This window comes from Melampsora larici-populina (assembly GCF_000204055.1).
Source record: "Melampsora larici-populina 98AG31 unplaced genomic scaffold MELLAscaffold_23, whole genome shotgun sequence".
Lineage (NCBI taxonomy): Eukaryota > Fungi > Basidiomycota > Pucciniomycetes > Pucciniales > Melampsoraceae > Melampsora > Melampsora laricis-populina.
Window position 1 is genome coordinate 467,559 of NW_006768787.1, and position 21,410 is coordinate 488,968.

The 21,410-nt window shown below is 40.7% G+C and overlaps 4 protein-coding genes across 4 annotated transcripts; all 4 read left to right on the forward strand.

Annotated features, from left to right (window-relative positions):
- Nucleotides 1-311: 311 nt before the first annotated feature.
- On the forward strand, nucleotides 312-2,344 carry MELLADRAFT_72098 (uncharacterized protein; the record flags this gene model as incomplete). Its single annotated transcript, XM_007410991.1, has 7 exons — nucleotides 312-529; nucleotides 635-867; nucleotides 965-1,168; nucleotides 1,242-1,480; nucleotides 1,650-1,753; nucleotides 1,820-2,239; nucleotides 2,294-2,344. Coding segments are annotated over 3 exons (540 nt in total), but the record flags the coding sequence as incomplete, so codon positions are not given.
- Nucleotides 2,345-2,411: 67 nt separating this feature from the next.
- MELLADRAFT_74980 (uncharacterized protein) lies at nucleotides 2,412-3,326 on the forward strand (the record flags this gene model as incomplete). The annotated part of the gene is made up of 4 exons (XM_007410992.1): nucleotides 2,412-2,446; nucleotides 2,504-2,616; nucleotides 2,678-2,959; nucleotides 3,045-3,326. The coding sequence occupies 3 exons, from the start codon at nucleotides 2,432-2,434 to the stop codon at nucleotides 2,949-2,951; spliced, it is 402 nt and encodes a 133-aa protein (XP_007411054.1).
- A 6,957-nt stretch (nucleotides 3,327-10,283) lies between these two features.
- Nucleotides 10,284-11,836, forward strand: MELLADRAFT_87837 (uncharacterized protein; the record flags this gene model as incomplete). Its single annotated transcript, XM_007410993.1, has 4 exons — nucleotides 10,284-11,030; nucleotides 11,079-11,510; nucleotides 11,603-11,639; nucleotides 11,691-11,836. 4 exons carry the CDS (start codon nucleotides 10,284-10,286, stop codon nucleotides 11,834-11,836), a joined length of 1,362 nt encoding a protein of 453 aa, XP_007411055.1.
- Nucleotides 11,837-12,761: 925 nt separating this feature from the next.
- Nucleotides 12,762-16,059, forward strand: MELLADRAFT_107392 (uncharacterized protein; the record flags this gene model as incomplete). Its single annotated transcript, XM_007410994.1, has 2 exons — nucleotides 12,762-14,004; nucleotides 15,581-16,059. The coding sequence occupies 2 exons, from the start codon at nucleotides 12,762-12,764 to the stop codon at nucleotides 16,057-16,059; spliced, it is 1,722 nt and encodes a 573-aa protein (XP_007411056.1).
- Nucleotides 16,060-21,410: the final 5,351 nt, after the last annotated feature.

Here is a 21,410-nt window from a genome sequence, read left to right on the forward strand (position 1 = left end):
GTGTCACCAGGCACTAAGCCTTTCACTAGCTGTGAATGGGAGGGGGGTGGTGGGGTTACTAGGGGGGGGGGGGTGGGGATACCGGGATCCTTACAAAAATCCTACCAAGATTAGGACATAGAATAATTCATATGCGAAATGGTTAGGTTTGGGACTTAGGAGTCAGGGGTTAGGATTAGGGTGTCAGGGTCAGGGCTGAGAATATTACAAGCCGGGCCAGGGCTAAGCACCACTTCACATGTACCTCGCTTCGAAGTTCCCCGCAGGGGGATGATTCTTCCATCTTGCCAACACTTCCACTGTCATTTATACTCATACTGATCTGCTTACCGAACCACCCGCATTAACTTATCCAGAGTTCGACCGAGAAGTCCATATATGACTACCTATCCTTCTAATCGAGTATCTCACAACTCAGCAATATTCGGAACTTGCGAACTTTCTATACTCCAATGTTCAACCGGTCGCACATCTGATAAAGATGAAGTCAAAGACGCTGATTTTGCCCATGACTCGGAATATATAATTAGTATTTACTTCACCTCATTTTCTTGTGAACACAATTTATCCAAATTAATTAACTAATCAAATCTTTTTTTTTGTCTCTATTAAACATTCTCGGCTCGCGATCAAGTTAAGAACTAACGCTATTCTTTTGACTCGATAGATATTTTCCCTAAATAATATATTCATCAACCACCTACAATCCAAGAACTTCAAATTCAAATTACATCTGACAGACAGCATCAATTTTTGGTTACTCGACCCAGTTACTCAGACTCCCCAAAATTGAAACTACTTCCAACTGGCCAACCAAACCCTGTACACGGAATACAGAAACTCCAAACCACGTTACAAATTTGTGATGTAAGCTCACGCTTTGTTAATTCCCAAGTATTCACCTGGCCTTATGCTCACTGTTTCTAGAATGACCATTACAACGTCATAATTAAATATTTACTAGACTCGAATCCAGTTCTTCACCGACAATCTCGCGACCACCTCATGTTGTAGATAATATGCTCTAATCATGGTTTGTTCTCCACTTAATACAATTAACAAATATAACTTCCAATTTACTATAAGCCAGTGCTCAGGACTGGCTACTTGGGTCTGTGACCAGAAAATACGACCCTCAAGTATTGCTGCTGTGATACTTTAGCTTCATGTGAGTTGACTCGCTCGCATTACAACCGATGGAGTAATCAATTGCTGACGTTCGGCAAATTATCATGATCAAGCCAAAAGATAACCCCATTTTCCGTTTTCACGTCTAGGTTTCAAATCTCGCTTTGGAAACTGACATAAATTTTTACTATATATAGAGTCTCAAGAAACAGCGACCACAATTGCTTTGTTCCTCGACTATTAATCTCGAAATCTTGATTAATCTCGAAATCTTGATCTTGATTGATTGATCCCGATAATCTCGTTCCTCGAATAATCTCGTTTCTCGAATAATCTCGTTCCTCGATTCCCGGTCAGTCCTCGAATCACCAGACCCAACTCCCCCCATATTCTACAACCATTTATATTCATTTATATACATATCTGTCCACTTAGTGTGTGGCTTAAATACTTTTACTCTCTACACTTTTTCTCAACACAGCTAACTATTATTTGTGTTTTTCTCATGTGGGCAATCATAGATACAGTCTTACTTTGGGGTTATTAAAAAGATCCGATGGCCGATCCCAACGAGTCAACTACTCATGGTTTGTATTTGACTGGAAACTTTGAAATTGAGAGCAAGGCAAGCTTCACCTTTTGAATAGGTGGTCTCATGCTTCGCTAACTGTGCCCTATTTAATTAAAGCAGCTTTCACCAGAAAACGGATGGCGAGTAGAGTATCGGACCTATGCAACATCGATCGCTAGCGGTGGCGCACATCGGGAGCGCTTAATGAGCTATGATATTCAACTTAAAGGATACAGCCAAGCTCAATTTAAACTGGAGCCAGGCAATATTTATTTCCTTAGAGGGTCTTTTTTTCCTTCAAACACGGATGAAACCACGAAAGACATACTATTCTTTGAAGCCTCTGACCGAGTATTGATTAGTTCTTCAGAAAACTTCAGTGGTAACTTAGTCGACTCAATTGCGGTGACCGGAGTTGGCATCATTACGGCCATTGATAAATTCCCGGAGCCTATTACCAATGGTTGTATACCTAATCCAGCTGATGGAGAGAAGATTGTCACGGTTGTGACTGTTTTACATTCCGATTACAATCCAACTGTAAGTAAATTTCGCACATCACTTCGAACAGTAGCTGAGATTTGCTCACCGCAGGCGAAGGGCCCTAAACAATCCACTGTTGAATATCGTATTCCACCGACTCGTAACTTGGCTGGAACTTCAAAAATATTGCAAGTTGGGCGCGAGTATCAATTCCATGGCTTCTTGAAAGACTTCGATGAAAAAACTTGCATGTACATAGTAATTGTAAGTTCAATCCCTGTTTATTTTTCTACGAAAATTTTATTAATCACATGAATTCAGGCGAGCAAGGTCTCGCCAACAACTGGCAGCAAAGAATACGATGTAGGGGTCAAGTCTGACAAATTGGGCCGGGAAGATGCGAAACTGCAGTTGTCCAAAAACAAACCCGTGAAGTAAGCTAATCCCAAAATCTGAAACTGAGTCCCACAAGACTAATACATGTTCTTTAACTAGATTCACGCCACGCTCCTTAAATGCGCAGTTCAAATCGCCACTCATAACTACTGATTCGGAATCGGTTCAAAGTCTCCGATTCGGGCCTTCTGACTATGGCCCTTCTTCATTCTCCTCTGCTTCTAACGACGTTGCAGCTGGGCCATCTGATAGCTCTCCAAACACTGCTGTATCGGACACCATTCCAAACCCGTCAAGCAAGAAGAGAACTCGGGCTCCACCAAAGCGAAATACCAAAAGGGGTAGAGCTCTCGATTTGACCATAGCCGAATAGTACACTCTGTAAGTTATCTCAGACTCACGCACTTGCCCAAGTATCATTTTCCCCAACTGTGCCCGTGCTGATACGAGGTGTGTACTGTTGTAGATTGAATGCCCCAGCCCCTCGTATTTTGACTTCGGTAGATGGAATTTGTTTTTAGTTTCACACACCAAACAATTATTTCAAAGTACATGCAATTTCTTTACAAATCATGCAGTTGTGGGTTGTGCTCTTCTGGCATTGGCAAAATTGTTTTTCCGTGAATTTCGTATTCCGAGTTGTTCAACATTCTCTTTAAGATCTATTGTACGCATTTCTATACGTATTGTTATTCAATCCTCATCTATATGATTTGTTCAGTAATACAAAGTTGTATTCTCAATCCATTAAGCCAAACCACTACTCGACCTGAGCAGACAGCCATCTCCCAGTATCAAAGCAACAATAGATCAACTCAAATCAACAGCTGATGGACAAGAGGAGTAGAGGGTTACATTGACCCAATAACACTAACACAGAAACACCTGCTGTAAACCAGCATTTTTTTAATCCATCAGTAGTTCATATATATCCGTATAGTCAATGATGTTAGTTGTGAGTTGATAGACCAATGCAATGCTGCCGTATACACTAAGCTAGATATGCTGTTTACTAAACAGAGAGCTTCAAATCTACAAAGAACGAATACCAACATCAGAGATATGCATTACAACACTGCAACAAACGCTCAATACCAAGTATCCTCGCCATAATCATGACCGTAACCTCGTTGTTTAACCTAAACTTCTCCATCTGATTTCATTCGAAGAACTCAAAATTTCGGCTGAAAGCATTATTTGACAACTTGAAACTACCAACTTGCCAATCGAATTATGCAATCAGAATAATACTCGTCATTTATAGTCATAGTAGCACAAATCCTGAATTTAAATTAAAGAACTACTTTGAAATCATCAATATTAACTTTGCAAACTTTGACCTCAGCTCAATTCAATCTCTTTCAAACTTCGACGGAGAAACTCGATTTCTACACGCTCTATTTCTTGGTCTATCAATTCCCAAATATAGTCAGTCTTCATCTTGCATACGTTTTCGGGTAAAATCCCCAACTCCTTCCTAATCGAGTCGTCCAGTTGTTACAGCGCGGTCTCGCCCTTGAATCGAAACAACCACGGAAGAGATAACTAGGGTGAGAGCTGCAATACTGAAGTAAGTCTTCTCTCGAATTTGTTCAACTGATTATTATATAGATGCGAATTGAAGATGGTTAATCCAGCAACAACTGATGAATGATTTTAACTTGTATTTATAGTTGTATCATGCCTAATTATAGCGTCCGAAGGGGACTCGCAATTCAGTCCGAGCTCTTGGGCAGCGAAATCAACTTACGCACGCGGTTTCGTGACGAGATTCCACATGTCATAGGTCGACCAACGGACCGGTGTTCCGGATGCGGCGCGTATAGATGGGTGATTGAAAGAACTTTCAGAGACCGAAATCTGTTAGACTCGACTTACGGGAACTGTTGCCAGCATGGGCAAGTCGAGCTTCCAATGCGCTACTTTGCAGAAGATGTTGATCAGGACATACCTGTGTTTTACTATGCTCTACTAACGGCACAAGATCCAAGTTAGTAACTTACTAATTGTCAAAACAATGCCACGTGATCCTGATTTCAACTTAGTCTCAGCTCATTTTAGATGCAATATACGGAAGTACAATAATGCCATGTCGTTCACATCTCTTGGTGCTACACTCGATAGATCGGTAATGGGACAGCGGGGTATTTATACATTCAGAATCTCTGGACAGCTTTCACACAACATTGGGTCTCTGATGCCAGTTCCTGGGAATCACCCTGGGTTTTCCCAAATATTTGTTTACGGCGGAGGTGGTGAAGCCGAAGCTCAAAGCCGTAATGCCTACTTCAATAATGAATTAAATTTGCAGATTTTGATGTTATTTCAGCGGTTCATGGACTTACATAACCCATATGCCGAAGTCTTCCGGTCTGCAGCTGCTATCTGCAACGCTGGTGATACTCGACAACTCAGAATTAACACAATAACTGCAGCTGGTACCGACCACAGGCGTTATAACCGTTCTACTGCCAACGAAGTGGCAGCCATTATTGAAGGTAATGGCCAAATTGGAGATCGTCAGCGGGACATCATCCTGGAACGACAAACTGGAGATAGGCAACGAATCTCAGAATTACATACGGCGTATTTCGCACTTCGTTATCCTTTGCTTTTTCCTTATGGTTCCCAGACCTGGCACAAGAATTTTGTAAACCCAACTGAAGCACGTAAGTTCATTATATTTTACTTATAGAGAACAAGAATGAATATTATATTATATGAAAACTCACGAATCTAATTTACCTACTTCATTCTTGTAGGACGTGACGGCGTAGTTACAAACCTCGAATGGTTTGCATATTTACTGTTCCAACGCTCCGGTTTTTCGATAATCCATGCTTCGGGTCGTTTATTCCAAGAATTCGCAGTCGACATGTATGTCTGCGTCGAACACTCGCGACTTCAATATCTACGATTCCATCAGAAAGAACTGAGAGCAGAGTTATATCAAGGTGCAGTAGAAGCATTAAGTAACGAAGTAGAAGATGAACTCGTCGGCCGCCGCATTATATTACCATCCAGCTTCATTGGTGGTCCCCGCCACATGCAACAATTGTATCAAGATGCAATGTCATTAGTAGCGGAGTTCGGTCATCCGAGTTTGTTTATTACAATGACAGCAAATCCGCAATGGTGCGAAATTACTGATTGTTTGGAGTATGGGCAGACACCAGAAGACCGCCCCGATTTAGTTGCTCGTGTCTTTCATGCGAAGTTTCACTCACTGTTAAAGGATGTGACCAAGCAGGAACGATTTGGCCGATGCTTAGCTTATGTCTATACGGTTGAATTCCAAAAGAGAGGACTCCCCCACGTCCACCTTATCTTATTTCTCGAATCAGCAGATAGACCAACTACCCCCGAACAAATTGATTGTATGATCAGTTGCCAACTTCCAAATCCCAATACTGAAGCCAAGCTTTTTGAATTGGTTACGACTTTTATGCTACACGGGCCTTGCGAACAATACAAGTGCTGGACTGGGTCTAACTGCCGATTAGGGTATCCACGCTCATTTTGTGAAACGACGGAGCTTGCTGAGGACGCTTACCCAACCTACAAAAGGCCGAATAACGGACGGTATTTCGATAAAGGGACAGTTCGTTATGATAATCAAAAGGTAGTGCCGTACAACAGATTCTTGACTCTCACATACGAATGTCATATAAATGTTGAGGTAGCAGCAAGTATAAGAGCAATCAAGTATCTATTTAAGTATATCCTCAAGGGCCATGATCGCACTATGGCAACTATTGATGACCCAAACAACGAAGACGAAATTTTAACTTACGTGAATGCCCGATTTCTTTCAGCAATTGAAGGTATGATTTCATGATACTGAACTTGGAATGTTTACCTTGCTGAAGTACTTTGTCACTATCAATAGCAATCTGGCGTTTATTGAAGTTTGAGTTATCAGGTCGAAGCCCAGCAGTTCAGCGGTTGAGCTTGCATCTGGAAGGCCGGCAAACCATTTACTTCATGGACAAAGCTGGACTGCGCAGGTCTATTGAGACTGGCCGGGCAGAGAGGACCACGCTTACGGAGTTTTTCAGGTTATGCTCGGAGAACACTCCATTACGAGGTTCAGATCAGACGATTCGCTCTCTCAAGTATCAACAGGTACCAAAGTTCTTTACTTGGAATGAACAAACCAAGCGCCTAGCACCTCGAAGAAATAGTGTATCATCAGTTGGAAGAATTTATTTTGCTAATATCAAGCGTGGTGATATCTATTACTTGCGCTTACTATTAACTCAAGTCCCGGGGCCATTGTCATTCGATTACTTACGCACCGTTGATGGAGTTCGCTATAGTAGCTTTCGTGAAGCTGCTGATAAGCGGGGGTTACTTTTAGATGATCAACATTACCACTCTTCTCTCACTGAAGCTGCGGTATGGAAAACTGGGCAACAGCTAAGGCTGATGCTTGCAATTATAATAGTTCATAGCTCACCGGCTGCACCACAAGATCTATGGCTGGATCACATCCAAGATTTGACTGATGACTGCGAATTTCGAATTAGACGGCTTAACCCTCACGCACGACCAACTGAACAGCATGTACATAACTACGGTCTCTTTCTACTAGAGAAAGTTGTAACTGCTATGGAAACAACTTTAGAACATCTTGGTATGCCTTTAGTTAATGAAGAATTATTACTTGAGTTGAATATCCCCGATGAAAGAGTTAGGAATCACGTAAATTCTACTACCCCTGAAGAGAGCGAACGGAAATACACATCAATGCTCGAAGTCATGACTCACGAGCAAACTGCTGTTGTTTTTGCTACTTGTGAAGCTATCGTTGATCATCGACCTTACTTAGCTTTCTTGGACGGCCCCGGTGGAACAGGCAAGACTTTTGTCTTAAATTGTATCTTACATTTTTGCAACGCCAACGGTATACCTTTCGAAGCGGTGTCCGCAGCGGGAATTGCAGCTTTGCTACTCTTACGTGGTCGAACAGCACACAGTGCTTTTAAAATCCCAATTCCAGTTTATGATGATTCCATATGTGCTCTTTCGCTCCGAGATTCAGGATCAGCCGAAGTAGCAAATACAAGATTTATAGTTTGGGATGAAGTGGCTATGCAGCACAAATACGCGATAGAGAGTGTTGATCGTACTCTCAGGGACTTAACTGGTATAGATCTACCATTCAGAGGTAAAACAGTGCTTTTCGCAGGGGATTTCAGGCAAACTTTGCCAATTATAAGAAGAGCTAATCTAATGACACAAGCCCAAGCCACGTTAAAAGCTTCTTACCTTTGGAACAATATACATCGCTTTGCTTTAACTGTCAATATTTGTTTAGGTGGACTATCTCCAACTCCAAATCGAGAAAATGTCAGTTTTGCCAAGTGGTTATTAGATTTAGGCTCCGGCCGACTCCAACGTGACCACGTTGCTTCAATACCTATTCAACACTGTAACGTCTCCATTGTACGACCACCAAGCACCTACAACGCTACGCTTCTGGACAACGAATACTCTGGGGTTCAAAACTTAGTTCAATGTGAGAATTGGGCTGCTCTAACAGAGTTTTATTCAAATCAATGCCTAATAACTCCGCTCAACAAAATTGTGAATTCAATAAATCGACATGTCATGGAATCATTACCAGGCCAATCTTACACATCAGTATCAAAAGATCTTATGGATGAGGCCTACATCGATCCAGTTACTGCTGATGTATTGAATACTTTTAACTTCCCGGGGTTCCCTGCTCACGTCCTCAAACTCAAAGTAGGGGCGTCAGTCATGATTTTGAGGAACTTGAATCTAGCAACCGGGCTCTGCAACGGAACGAGACTTCTAATCACGGATTACAGTAGGCATGCTTTGCAGTGTCGAGTCTTAACTGGTGATTTAAAGGGAACATCAATTAGTCTACCTAAGATGAAGCTACATCACAAAGGCAGCGAAGAATGCCCCATTCCATTCTTTCGGTACCAATTCCCAATTATGGCAGCTTTTTGTATGACAATTAATAAAAGCCAAGGTCAAAGCCTTGAACGTGTCACAGTACTACTTCCAAGGCCCGTCTTCTCCCACGGACAGTTATACGTAGCTCTATCAAGATGCAAGAATGCTTCCAATGTAAACATTTCCATTACTTCGAACTCGAGGGACTTATCTACTACAAACATTGTGTTTCATCCAATTTTGAACAATTAACTCGAGAAAAGATGTAGTCATAGCCAATTAATAAACTAAAAACTCTTGCTTTGTAAGCCTAATTTCCTGTTCACACAAAGCGCTGAACACTGATCTTTGGTATTTCTCAAGGTATGTAGATTTGTTGTAACTAACAAAACAGGCGAAGCTCAAATATCGACGATATCTTACTAATGTCAAATGAGATGAACACTCAAGAATTCAAGTCGAAGCACCTTATGATTAAGTTTAAATATAAGTCTTTGGCTTCAGGTTATGAATATGTAGAAGAAAATGTGGATTAATGTTGTACGTGCTGGATGTTAAGTTTTGGCAGTTATCAAACTCATCGGTAAACTGATCTTCTCACACAAGACATTAAAACTGGTGCATCTTGACATAGAGTATATGATCAAAATTTAGTAAGAGGCAGACATTGGACGAAGGTCCTAACTGAGTACCATGTTCTTTTGTATAATGTGATCTTATTAAATAACCAATTTTGTTAGTGTTGTTACAATAAACATGATTATTTGTTTGCGTATTAGCTGATGTTTGAATACAAGAGTGTACACAATGTCGAGTTTTTGCAATTTAGGTGCTGAGATTTGTATAAAAGATTAAATATGAATATAAACTTGGGAGCTTGCCTGTGTAGCAGTTGAGGTTTGATAGCAGGACAGAGGTTGGTTTGACGGGAGATGACGTGGCCGAGACAAGACTCGGCATCCCTAATCATGAAGACCATACTCGGAACAACTACGGTATGTATAAAGGAATTCTAAAGTAAATCTTAATGATATATCAGGGAATCGACGGAAAGGGATCACAATCGGATTGGAAGCGAGGCAGTGTGAAGAACTTAGTAAATCAAATATTGTGAGCAATGAATTTAAAAGCATGATAAGTAGTAAACGGAAACCTCGGCGTCTATATTTGACCAAAACCGTCTCGTGAAGGAATCTTTACTGTGAATAATGGAGTAAGATACTAACTCAGGGACCTACTACCCTGGTGTTCTGTTTCTAGGCACACGCGAAAGATTTGATGATCCTTGATTGCACGATACATATTTCAATATTCATATGCATAAAGACAGTTCGAGTGAATAGACTTACCCGGCCATTTTGAACTAATTGACGACGTGTAAGGGGTGGGTGGTTCACATTGGTGAGCTTGCTCATGATTAGGATCATAAATCAAAATTTGGGACATACTGCCTATTTCGAAGTACCAGTGAAGGACGGCAATATAGCACGTATAATTGCAAAGCCACAAAGTACGCACACATTTGGATTTCGATGTGTAAACAATCTGCCAATCAAGAGGCTTCACGGAACTACGTATATTAGGTGGTCGCGAAGATGGTCTGCCAAACAGGATAGGTGGTTATTCCAAATAACAAAACACGGATCCTTGGTACTTCAGTGGATTGAGCGCTTTAATATAACGAGATGTAAGATAGATGCTGAAGGCTTTATCATATTGTTTAGTTTCAATGAAGACAACTTGAACTGTCTCTTACAAATTACCACAGCCAATAATGGCTTCATCACGTCCTCTGCCAGTGGAAATAGTCGAAAACATTATTAGTTTCCTGTGTATCAGCTATCCCTCAACAACTACTGAACCATTAAACGGCGCAGATCAATCATTCTTAACCCACTCTTCTATAGTACAATTACTTCAATTACGATTGCTTGCCAGATCTTGGGCTGCAGCTATTCCACAATTTGTCTACGGCTCCTTAAGTTTAGCAACACCAAATTTCAATCGTTATGTTGTCAATATGTGGATGAACTGTTTGAACGTCTCGAATCTCACCAACTTACGTCGACTGTGCTTGAGTGAAGTTCTCTACATCCCGGCTTCGAAGGCAACCGGGTATCACATGGCGTTATCAGATGAATCCAGTGACCAGTTTGAGTACGAGTACAGCCGTTGGGAGCGAAATTGTATTTTCATTCTGGATGCAGCTGATATTGTTAGCTTATGTGGTTCAAGATTAGTACATTTGAAATTAGTCTTCGCGCGTTCAGTTGGGTTCTCAGATAGTATGGTGGTTGCAATAAAGCGTATAAGAAACCTCAAGACTTTTTCGATTGAAGGAACTATGATAGGAGGAATTGTTAATGATTCCAAATCCTTATCTGCGGTCTTACAAAACAGCCCTTCATTAGAATCTTTATCATTAAGATTAGCAGCCTTACGTCGCTTAAATTTGGACCCCGATTTCTTACCAAACTTACGCCACCTTTGGATTAAATGTCATCGATATAACTTGGACGCCGTGAGTCACTTCTGTCGGAACGGTCCCAATCAAATTAAGCTTCTAGAGTACATACCTACTGGGCGACCTGAACAATCAAGGATGTTGCTTATGGCTTTACGGAACACCCTCGAAGGCCTGACTGTGGATACAATTCCAGATGATCTTCCTCGTCGGCTAGGAATCGAAGCCTTTCCCAAACTCCGAATCGTGCGCTGCAAATACATCAATACTTTACGTGATCATCCAGTTTGGTTCGAATGGTCATTGTTTCATACTATTGAAGTTCTGATTGTAAATTATTGCAGCAGTAGAGCTTATTGGGAAGACGTTTTATTAACACCTGGCGGACCTCACTTGAAAGAAGCAAACAAATTGAAACACTTTATCTTTATCATAGCAAGTGATGAGCCGATTGAAGACCACGAGTTAACGGAGGTGTTCAAGACTTACGGTATTCAATGCCATTTCAGATCAGGGATAACTCATACTGAAGTGTTGGTAAGTGTTGCTCGTATAATTCGAATCTGTTTATAGTACAGTGTAAACTGATATAAAACTCTGCGTCGAACAGAATCTTATGAAAAACTGAGTGTAGACAAGAAAAGTGGCAAACTATAGTTCGACTGCGTGAGTATCTCGGAGTCATTCATATCCAAATTGAGAGTAAAACTAATGTAGTGACTTGGAGTAAAATTTTTAGTATTGAAGCCATACCTGAAGTTCATAATAAAAATGTAAGAAAAAATGTGGAGTTGACGAGTGACGAGGTCCGATCTACCAACTACACGTTCAAAGTTCGCAGGTTCAAAGTAGAAGATTATTAGTCGAATGAAGAATTTGATGTAGAGTAGGGAGAAGTTCTTTAGATGAGCTAATGATTTCACAAAGAGCTCACTAGCTATGTGGATGTTCTCGTGTAGAGACCGTCAAAACTTGAGAGTCTAATCAAAAGCAGAACTAATGCGATTAGTTAGCAAAATTCCTTCAACTCTATTTGTGCATATATGTTGGTTGGGATAACTTGATAGAAATCATTGTTGTAATATGTTTACATTATCATGTTTCGTAAATTGTTCATCACCCTCATTATCAAGGCTGAGATCCCTGCAGTAAATTTAAGGTGAAACATATGTCTAACGTGTATTCAACCTCCACCCAAAATCATCAAGAACTATTGAGAGTGGCTGAGAGTTCAACATTGAGTTCCGAGCAGCAGTGAAATCAGTGGGACGAGTGGTAGCATGTGAGTAGATGAAATTCGCCAGATTGAATTCCACCTCCGTATAAGCGAGTTACGTCCACGCGGCTTATAACGCTATTGTGCAGATTCACTACGTGATTGCGAGTCAATCACAAATCGGCTGAATCCTGACAGATATATTGTGAATACACGTAAGTACTTGCGGTAAAAGTTGGGATTCACGTGAGCAAAAAGAATACCATAGGTGGTCCGTAACTATACAGACCAACTAATGAACTCGAGTGAGCGGTGAGATTTCACATCAAAAAAATATTTATCACGAAAAAACTCAAGGTGAACCCAAACGAGACAAGTAGATTGACAATGCTGCTTGGCTAAGGAACAACTCTGTTGTTTGAAGATCGGTAAGTCTGACGTGGTGAACAAGCGAAGGAAAAATCAAAATTAGCCAACACAGCATACAATATTTTAACGCCTGCAATAGTCTCTCGTAAAAAGAGGGAGCCAATTCAAATTCTCTTTGTCGTAACTACACAAAATTCATAGCTATGACTCCATCACCACCTCTCCCAATTGAGATAGTAGACAAAATCATAAAGTATTTCTGCGAAGATGCAAACTATACGCCAAATGACGGCGTTAATAGTGCTTCGAAACCTTTCTTGAATCATACTTCAGTTGTAGACTTGCTAAGATTACGATTAGTTGGGCACTCGTGGTCGAACAGTGTTTCGCGCACAGTCAACGATTCCTTACACTTGGAGCAGCCTTGGGTACATAAGTACATCGTCACGATGTGGAGTACCTGCCTTATCAAATCAGATTTCTTCTGTTTAACTCGGCTATCATTGAACAACGTTATGTTCCAACCCAAATCCACCTACGGTCCTTTCTATGAATCAATTAGAGATCCTAAACTTCGAATCCTCGAATTAGAGCATCAACATTACTCATCAAAGTCTATTTTTATGCAAGATGCTGCTGATATTATCAGGTTATGCGGCAGAAAACTGATCGAACTCAGCATAACATTTACCGATGCTGTTGGATTTTCTGACAAACTAATCAGTGCGATTGATCAGATTGAAAGTTTAAAAAGTCTATTTATCCAAGGCAACGCGAACCACAATCTCACGAATGATTCAAAATCTCTAGCGAACGTATTGAACGGCACTTACGAATTAGAGTCTTTATTGCTCAAGTTTTCTACTCTAGAGTCGTTGGATGTCGGGACGATTGCGATGCCTAAGTTGATGCATCTATCGGTTAGATGTGATGCTATGAACAATGCGGCCATCAACAAATTCTGTCAGGCAGAAGGGAGACGCATCAAGTTCCTAGAATTCATCCCAGATATTTTTTGTGACGACTCGCAAACCATGATCCTGGGGCTGCAAGATCATCTGGAGGCATTGTTTATCGATGTACTGCCAAACTTTATCCCTCTAGACCTATGTATGACACGTTTCCCGAAACTCAAGATTTTGAGAACCACCTGCATCAATTCGAGACGAACAACACCTGATTGGGCCGAATGGAGCTTCTTTGATTCAGTAGAAATTATGATTACCCCTCATGTTGCGACCAGCGATTATCGGCGAAGAGAGCTGGAAAAAGCTGCATTACTGCCCTTACCTCCAACCTTGAAGCACTTAGTTTTCACCTTTGAGGGGGCAATGGTAGTGAGGGATGAGGTTTTAGTAAGGTTGTTTGGAGCTCACGGGGTAAAATGCCATTTCATGCCTAGATTAAGTTACTCCGAAGTATTGGTGGGTCTTCTTGTTATGATCGGTAATAAATCACTGACCTGTTTTGCTGCTGTGTTGCCCTGATTCCGTTTGCTCTGCTGTTATGCTGTGTTGCCCTGATTCCGTTGTTCCGTTGTGTGTGCTGATCTGTGTTGTACGCTTTGCTGACAAACATGTATGACGTCACTGGATATGTTTCGCTCACAAAAACCCTCGAGTCCTTGCCCAAAAGAACTTCGATAAAAAACTATTCAAAATCTTCTCATCGTTTTCTCTTTTTATCGTTTTCCTTTGATCGTCAAGAAAATTGTCACTTCCTCGTTTCGTTCTAAAACACTCAATACTACACGACAAATCTATTCAACTATAAAGCTGAATCTAAATCGAACTCAAGCTTTTATCGAAAGGAAAGGAGGTATAGCTTGGTTCTATTTATGATGTCTGATTTCTTCTTTATCTAATTTTAAATTGATTCCTCAAAATGTAGACTTTCGCTTTTTTGATTACATTGTTCGATTTAAAATTCGTGTTACAAAGTTGAATCTCATAAGTGTAGTTACTGTTAAAGGTACTACAATTTCTCTCTTATCTTTTTTATCAAAGTTGTTTGTTACGTTTTTACTTACATAAAATATTACTGTTAAAGAAATTAAAATATAAGTTTTATCCTAAAGAAAGAGAGATCCTACCTGTTCATTACATGGTAGCGAGAGACTCCTCTTGGAAAAACTATATTATTTCTTTTTACATTCGTAGTTTTTAGAACGACTCGTTTGAGATGTCTCAACCTACTTTTTCGACCAAGGCCACCGGAAAAGACGAAAACGAAAATGATTCCTCCTCTGATTCAGATAATCATTCTTCAACCAAAGTCAAAATCATCAAATTGACTCGAAAAAATTGGCATGAATGGCAAATACGTTTCGATAACATCCTCGTCAGTAAAGGATACGACGATTTACTGGACGAGAAATGGGTTGCCGCCAACATCAACAAACCCGCTTTCAAACGCAAAAACGCCTGGGCTATTAACAAGCTCTTCGAAACTGTATCTTCCGAACTTCGAGCTATACTATTGAAAAATAGCAAAAGCTTCCATGACGCCTACACCGCTCTCGCTAAATCCTGTGGTGTCTCTTCAATTCTTATGATTGGAATGAAGGTACAACACTGGATGTCTCTTCGATACATTCCTGGGAGTTCCATTCAGGAACATTGCGACCAAATCTCCGGAACTTACACTTCGCTTTCAGCTTCATTGGCCGCCACCAAACCTACTGTTTTAACCATTTCCACTGAACTTGCCGCTATTTTCTTCTTACTCAGTTTTAATGATGACGAAGGATTAACACCTTTAATTCAAAATTGCTGGGACCTTAGTCCATTCAGTTTCGAATCCTGCTACGATAAGCTTATCATGGAGCATAACCGTCGGGAATCGCAAGAAACCGAAGTTGTTAACTTTTCAAAGGTCAAAGGAAAAAGAAACGAAAAGCCCAACTCATCTTCATTTCAGCCTAATCCTTCTTCTTCCTCTTTCAATCCTAAAAGCATCATCACTACCAAAAAACCTTGGGTTAAAAACTTTGAGTCCATCGATGAAAAAGTTGCCCGTTTAGTCGCCCAACATCTCTCTCAACATAAATCTTCGGAAGCTCATCACATTCAACAATCCTCTGAATCTGAAGACGAACGAGTAGACCATATTCAACATCGTCAAGAAAACAACATTGACGACAGTGGTTTCATGATCACCGATTCTGTCAATTACCTCGGTGCCGAAAAATTTCAACTTGTTTATGACTCCGGAGCTACCAAATCCACCATCAACAACCTTGATCTATTAATTGATCCCAAACCAATCTCGAAATCCATGAATACTTATGGAGGATCAGTCGCCATTTCTCATGTCGGCAAACTCAATTTTGGAGGCACCATCATTTATCCGGTGTACTACTCTGAAAACGGTCCAAGAAATCTGATCTCAACTACTCAACTTGAGGACCATGGAATGAATATAATTCATTCTCATCGAAAAGTACAAGTAAGATTAGGTGACAAAACCATATTTCGTTTCTTTCGTGATGGTGATTTGTAGGAGTCCAAGAACACTTCTTCAGTCAATTCAATTCAAGAAATTAATCTCTCAGAGCCAAAAGACTGGCATATCATTCTCGGACATCCCTCAGACGTCTATCTCAAGAAATTCCTGGAGATTAATGAAATCAAATCATCAGCCGTCGAAAATAGTTCAGGATGTCTCATCTGCTTGCGATGTAAATTGAAGAATTCACCTCACTCAAATCCTATCCTTAGTGCATCTAAGCCTTTCGAAAAAATTCACTCCGACTTACTACAGATCACTCCAGTAACCGGACAAGGTATAAAGTACGTTCTGGTACTTATCGACGATTTCTCAAGATTCAATAGAATCTATCTGCTAAAGAAAAAATCGGAGGCTCCAAACCGAATTCTCCAATACATCGCTGAAATCAAATCGAAGACTGGATCGAATCCCTCTTATTTTCACTCAGATAGAGGCGGTGAATTCACTTCCACCTATTTAGTAAACGAATTTGCTAAACTCGGAATCTCCATTGAACAAGGCCCAGCAAATTCTCCTGAAACGAATGGTCTGTCCGAAAGATTCAATCAAACTTTACTTGTCAAGATGCGGTGCATTCTAGCGCAATGTTCAGTCCCGATGAACTTTTGGGATGAAGCCGCTAGATATGCCTCTCAACTTATCAACATACTGCCTTCTAAACCACTTAATTGGATTTCACCGGTCAGTGTACTGAATGACTTAAACCTAAGCATTGAACCACTTCGAAAGCTTACAAAACTCATCCCTTTCGGACTGAAGGTGTTTGTTCGTCAACAGCAAGAATCCAAAATTCTCCCACCATCCAACCCTATGTTGTTTCTCGGTTACGAACCCTTCTCCGATGCCGGAAGATTTCTCAATCTAAGAAATCGACATATCATCATAAGTAGAGACTATTCATCATCTCCATTGAATTTCCCCTACAAGTCAGAATCAATCTTGAAGAAACCCATCGAGACTCTTCCTCTTCGAAAAACGACTTACAAGTCAGAAAACACAGTTATTCACTTGAAAACTCCGAAGAAAATCACCGCTACCTCGACCACTCAAGGTACCCCGGCAATACCTTCGGATCTTCCTCTTCTTCCACAAACGCCTCCTCTTCCGCAAACGCCTCCTCTTCCACAAACGCCTCCTCCGGCTCCTAGACCCGCACCGCCTGCTCCTAAGAAGTCTCACTACACGACTATTCCCTATTCCGACAAAGCTCCTAAAGACATTTCATCTAAAGTTGATCCATCCAACATTCTCAAATCAACTCGTCGGAAGAAGACTAGTGCCGTCAGTGAAGCCGAAGAAGAACTTGAACTGAATCTTGCGATTGATGTAAGTCTAAGGGAAGCACTCACCAATCCTGATGAAGCGCCTAAGTGGAAAGAAGCTATGCAGAGCGAATTCAACTCCTTGATTTCAAAGGAAACTGGAACCCTGGTACCACGCCCTCTTCACGATAAAGTAATAGGAGGTATGTGGAGGTTAAAAAAGAAATTAAATGAATTTGGTGAAACTTCTCGGTTCAAAGCTCGCTGGGTATGTCTGGGAAACGATCAAGAAGAAGGCATACATTACTTCAGGACTTATGCTTCCGTTGCTCGAAATGAGTCTTTCAAACTTCTCCTTGTGCTCGTTGTCCAAAACAAACTCTACGCTTATCAATTCGACATTGAGACCGCCTTTCTTGAAGGCCTCATTGACGCTCCGATTTATGTTTCGCAAGTCAGTGGATTTGAAGAAATCGGGATGGAAGACTTTGTCTGGCTGTTGTATAAATCGCTATACGGCACAAAACAAGCTCCCCGTCGATGGAAAGCAAAATTGGTCGAGGTACTGCTGACCGCAGGTATGTACTCCTCTCAAGGCGACGAATCTCTGTTTGTCAACGAAGACAAATCAATCTTTCTTCACATCCATGTTGATGACGGATTCGTTGTAAGCAAGAACAAAGACTCGATTATGAATCTCTTTAAAGACTTAAAGAAAGCCTTCACCATGAAAATCAAAGAACGTCCAACTCAGCATCTAGGTTACAGCCTCGACTGGAAAACTGATGGATCCATTCTACTTCACCAAACTGATTTCGCAAAGAAGACACTTGAGCGCTTCGATATGTCTGAATGCAACCCCATCAAAACTCCCGCTCCGATGAATCTACACGCTCTAGTCGCCAGTCAAGGCGATCCCGTGAAAGTCTTACTTTGTCAACAAGCTCTAGGAATGTTTAATCACTTGGCTCTTCACACCCGGCCTGATCTCACATTCACTGTCAACCTCCTCACTCAATTCGCGACTAACCCGAATACCTTTCATTGGTCGGCTATCTGTCATTTGTTCAGATATTTGAAAGGCACCGTCTCTTTAGGGTTATTGTACACTCAATCCACCAGTCTCGAACCAGAACTATGCGGATGGGCCGATGCCGATTACGCCACGTCTTTTGTCACCAAAAAGTCAACTTCCGGATTCACTTTGACCTTATACAACAATCCGATCTGCTGGACGACAAAGAAACAATCTGTAGTTGCTCAATCTACTACTGAAGCTGAGTACATATCGTCTAATAAATGTGCCAAGCAATTGCGCTGGATGTCGATCTTAATGACAAGTTTAAATTTAAAAATCTCCAAACCTCCATTACTGATCAACGACAACACCGGTGCAGTGACTATTAGCCAAGAAGCTCAATTAAATCCCAACTCTAAACATATTGAAGTTCGGTATCAATATCTCAGAGACCTAATAATGAAGAACTTAATGTCGATACGTCAAGTGGCCTCAGAAGATATGATAGCTGATGTTTTGACTAAACCGTTAGGAAGCGTGAAACATCAATCAGCTATGAAACAGCTCAAGATGGCGCGTTGTGATTTAGGGGGAGTGTTATGATCGGTAATAAATCACTGACCTGTTTTGCTGCTGTGTTGCCCTGATTCCGTTTGCTCTGCTGTTATGCTGTGTTGCCCTGATTCCGTTGTTCCGTTGTGTGTGCTGATCTGTGTTGTACGCTTTGCTGACAAACATGTATGACGTCACTGGATATGTTTCGCTCACAAAAACCCTCGAGTCCTTGCCCAAAAGAACTTCGATAAAAAACTATTCAAAATCTTCTCATCGTTTTCTCTTTTTATCGTTTTCCTTTGATCGTCAAGAAAATTGTCACTTCCTCGTTTCGTTCTAAAACACTCAATACTACACGACAAATCTATTCAACTATAAAGCTGAATCTAAATCGAACTCAAGCTTTTATCGAAAGGAAAGGAGGTATAGCTTGGTTCTATTTATGATGTCTGATTTCTTCTTTATCTAATTTTAAATTGATTCCTCAAAATGTAGACTTTCGCTTTTTTGATTACATTGTTCGATTTAAAATTCGTGTTACAAAGTTGAATCTCATAAGTGTAGTTATTGTTAAAGGTACTACAATTTCTCTCTTATCTTTTTTATCAAAGTTGTTTGTTACGTTTTTACTTACATAAAATATTATTGTTAAAGAAATTAAAATATAAGTTTTATCCTAAAGAAAGAGAGATCCTACCTGTTCATTACACTTCTTACTACTTGAGACATGAGTATAAAACAAAGCTAACCAAACGTGAGTTGCACCTGCTTTGTTTGAACAGTTACTCAATGCCGAGAATTTGTAAATTTAGCTGAGATAAAAGAAAGCCTACATTTGAGATGATTTTGTCGCGCGGGAAACTATGTTTACAAAAGTGATGCGAGGAAGCTTTACCTTGGCAAGCGTCATTTTTAATTGGGTGCCTTTGATTGTTGTTAATGCAAAAGCTTGAGTAACATAAAGTTAAATTGTAATAAATGAGTTATTAGCCCATAAAAATGATATTTGCCCATGCTGAGGTTTTTCAGAAGTGTAATTAGAGTATGATGCGCGTGTCATAAGCTGTGTCGTGTTGCAATTACTCTGTTGTCAATAAGAATTGAAAGGGAGGGCTGAGATGACAGTCAGAAGTGAGAGCACCAATGGGCAAAAGGGAGTGCGGCGCCCGCCGCCCAACTTGGCTAGTCTGTTGTAATGAGTAACAACGGGGCAAAGATTCTGTTACATTTCAATATATGAGACATCAGGGATCTGAGTCACAATAGCACATAACTTGAATGAATGAAGATTCAACTACACACATAGCCCCACTGTGTTTCAATCAAAGATTTATATTTCTATCGTACATATCATATATCTTCTGATTGGCTCTAATACCCGCACTGTGAAGCTGTGTCTCAGATTTTTTGGCAGGAACAAGATTTGTCAATCTTGTCTGAATATTGTTACTTTGTATATGGCAGCTGCATGTCACCATCTCTGTAAAATCCTTCCAATTGCATCAAACACAGATTCAGCTGAAGCAGCCTCAAACCAAGGATACACCAGTCATCCACCCCACTTTTTTAGTCACACCCAGCTGGTATTGTCTATCTTTTCAGCTAAATGAGTCTCAGCAAAAAAATCTAGTCTTTGAGATACACCCTGAGTGGCAACCCTTGTCAAAATGTCTTTGCAGGAAATCAAGATGACAACTCCTAACCCCCAATGTTCCCTAACAATTGATAATTCAAAAACTTTGTTTGACTTCAAACTTGATGAGTTCAGCCCCAGGCACACATTCCCTGCAGAGGGTCCCCACACAGGTTCCCCTCATAAGCTTCAAAATGCTACACAGTGGGGCTTGTCTGTAAAGAATCTTATCTGTGACGTTTCCAATACATATGTCAAGGCGGAGAAATTTATCAGATGGGTCTGATGGATATAAAAGAATAATGATTAACTTGTCATTTACTTCTCATCCAAAAATTCTTTGACTGCTTCCTGCACCTCGGAAACTAGTGGTTTGCTCATCTTCTTATCACCGCAGTATCTCACTTGATTTCAATGACTGATTGGAATATACATTTTGATCTTACTCTGCTGTTAGATTCATTTGGATAAACTTGCTCTTTTTTCAAATACCACCCAAATACCTAAGACACACCCGGCTTACTCATTGTACGTTACTTGTCCTTGGAACACTTTTATAGCTCCTTGAAATTCCTCCTTCAAATACCTATATCTTGACTAACTTGAATATGAATTCCAGGCCAAACACCATGAATGCTCTCAGCCTCATTGGAACAATTTTGTTTATCTGCACCTCCTCAGCAATTGTTCAAGCCATGCCTACTGGGAGTATGGGTGAAGTTTTGTCTTTCAAACCATCAATCAAAGAGGAACATCAAGACCCAGCAACCTCTTTCAGAAAAATTCATCACCACAAAGGCTGTGCAGGCCATAGTGGTGAGGATGCTTGTGGTGATGTTTTGCGCGCTTTTTGTTCCTGTGTACTGCTGTTGAT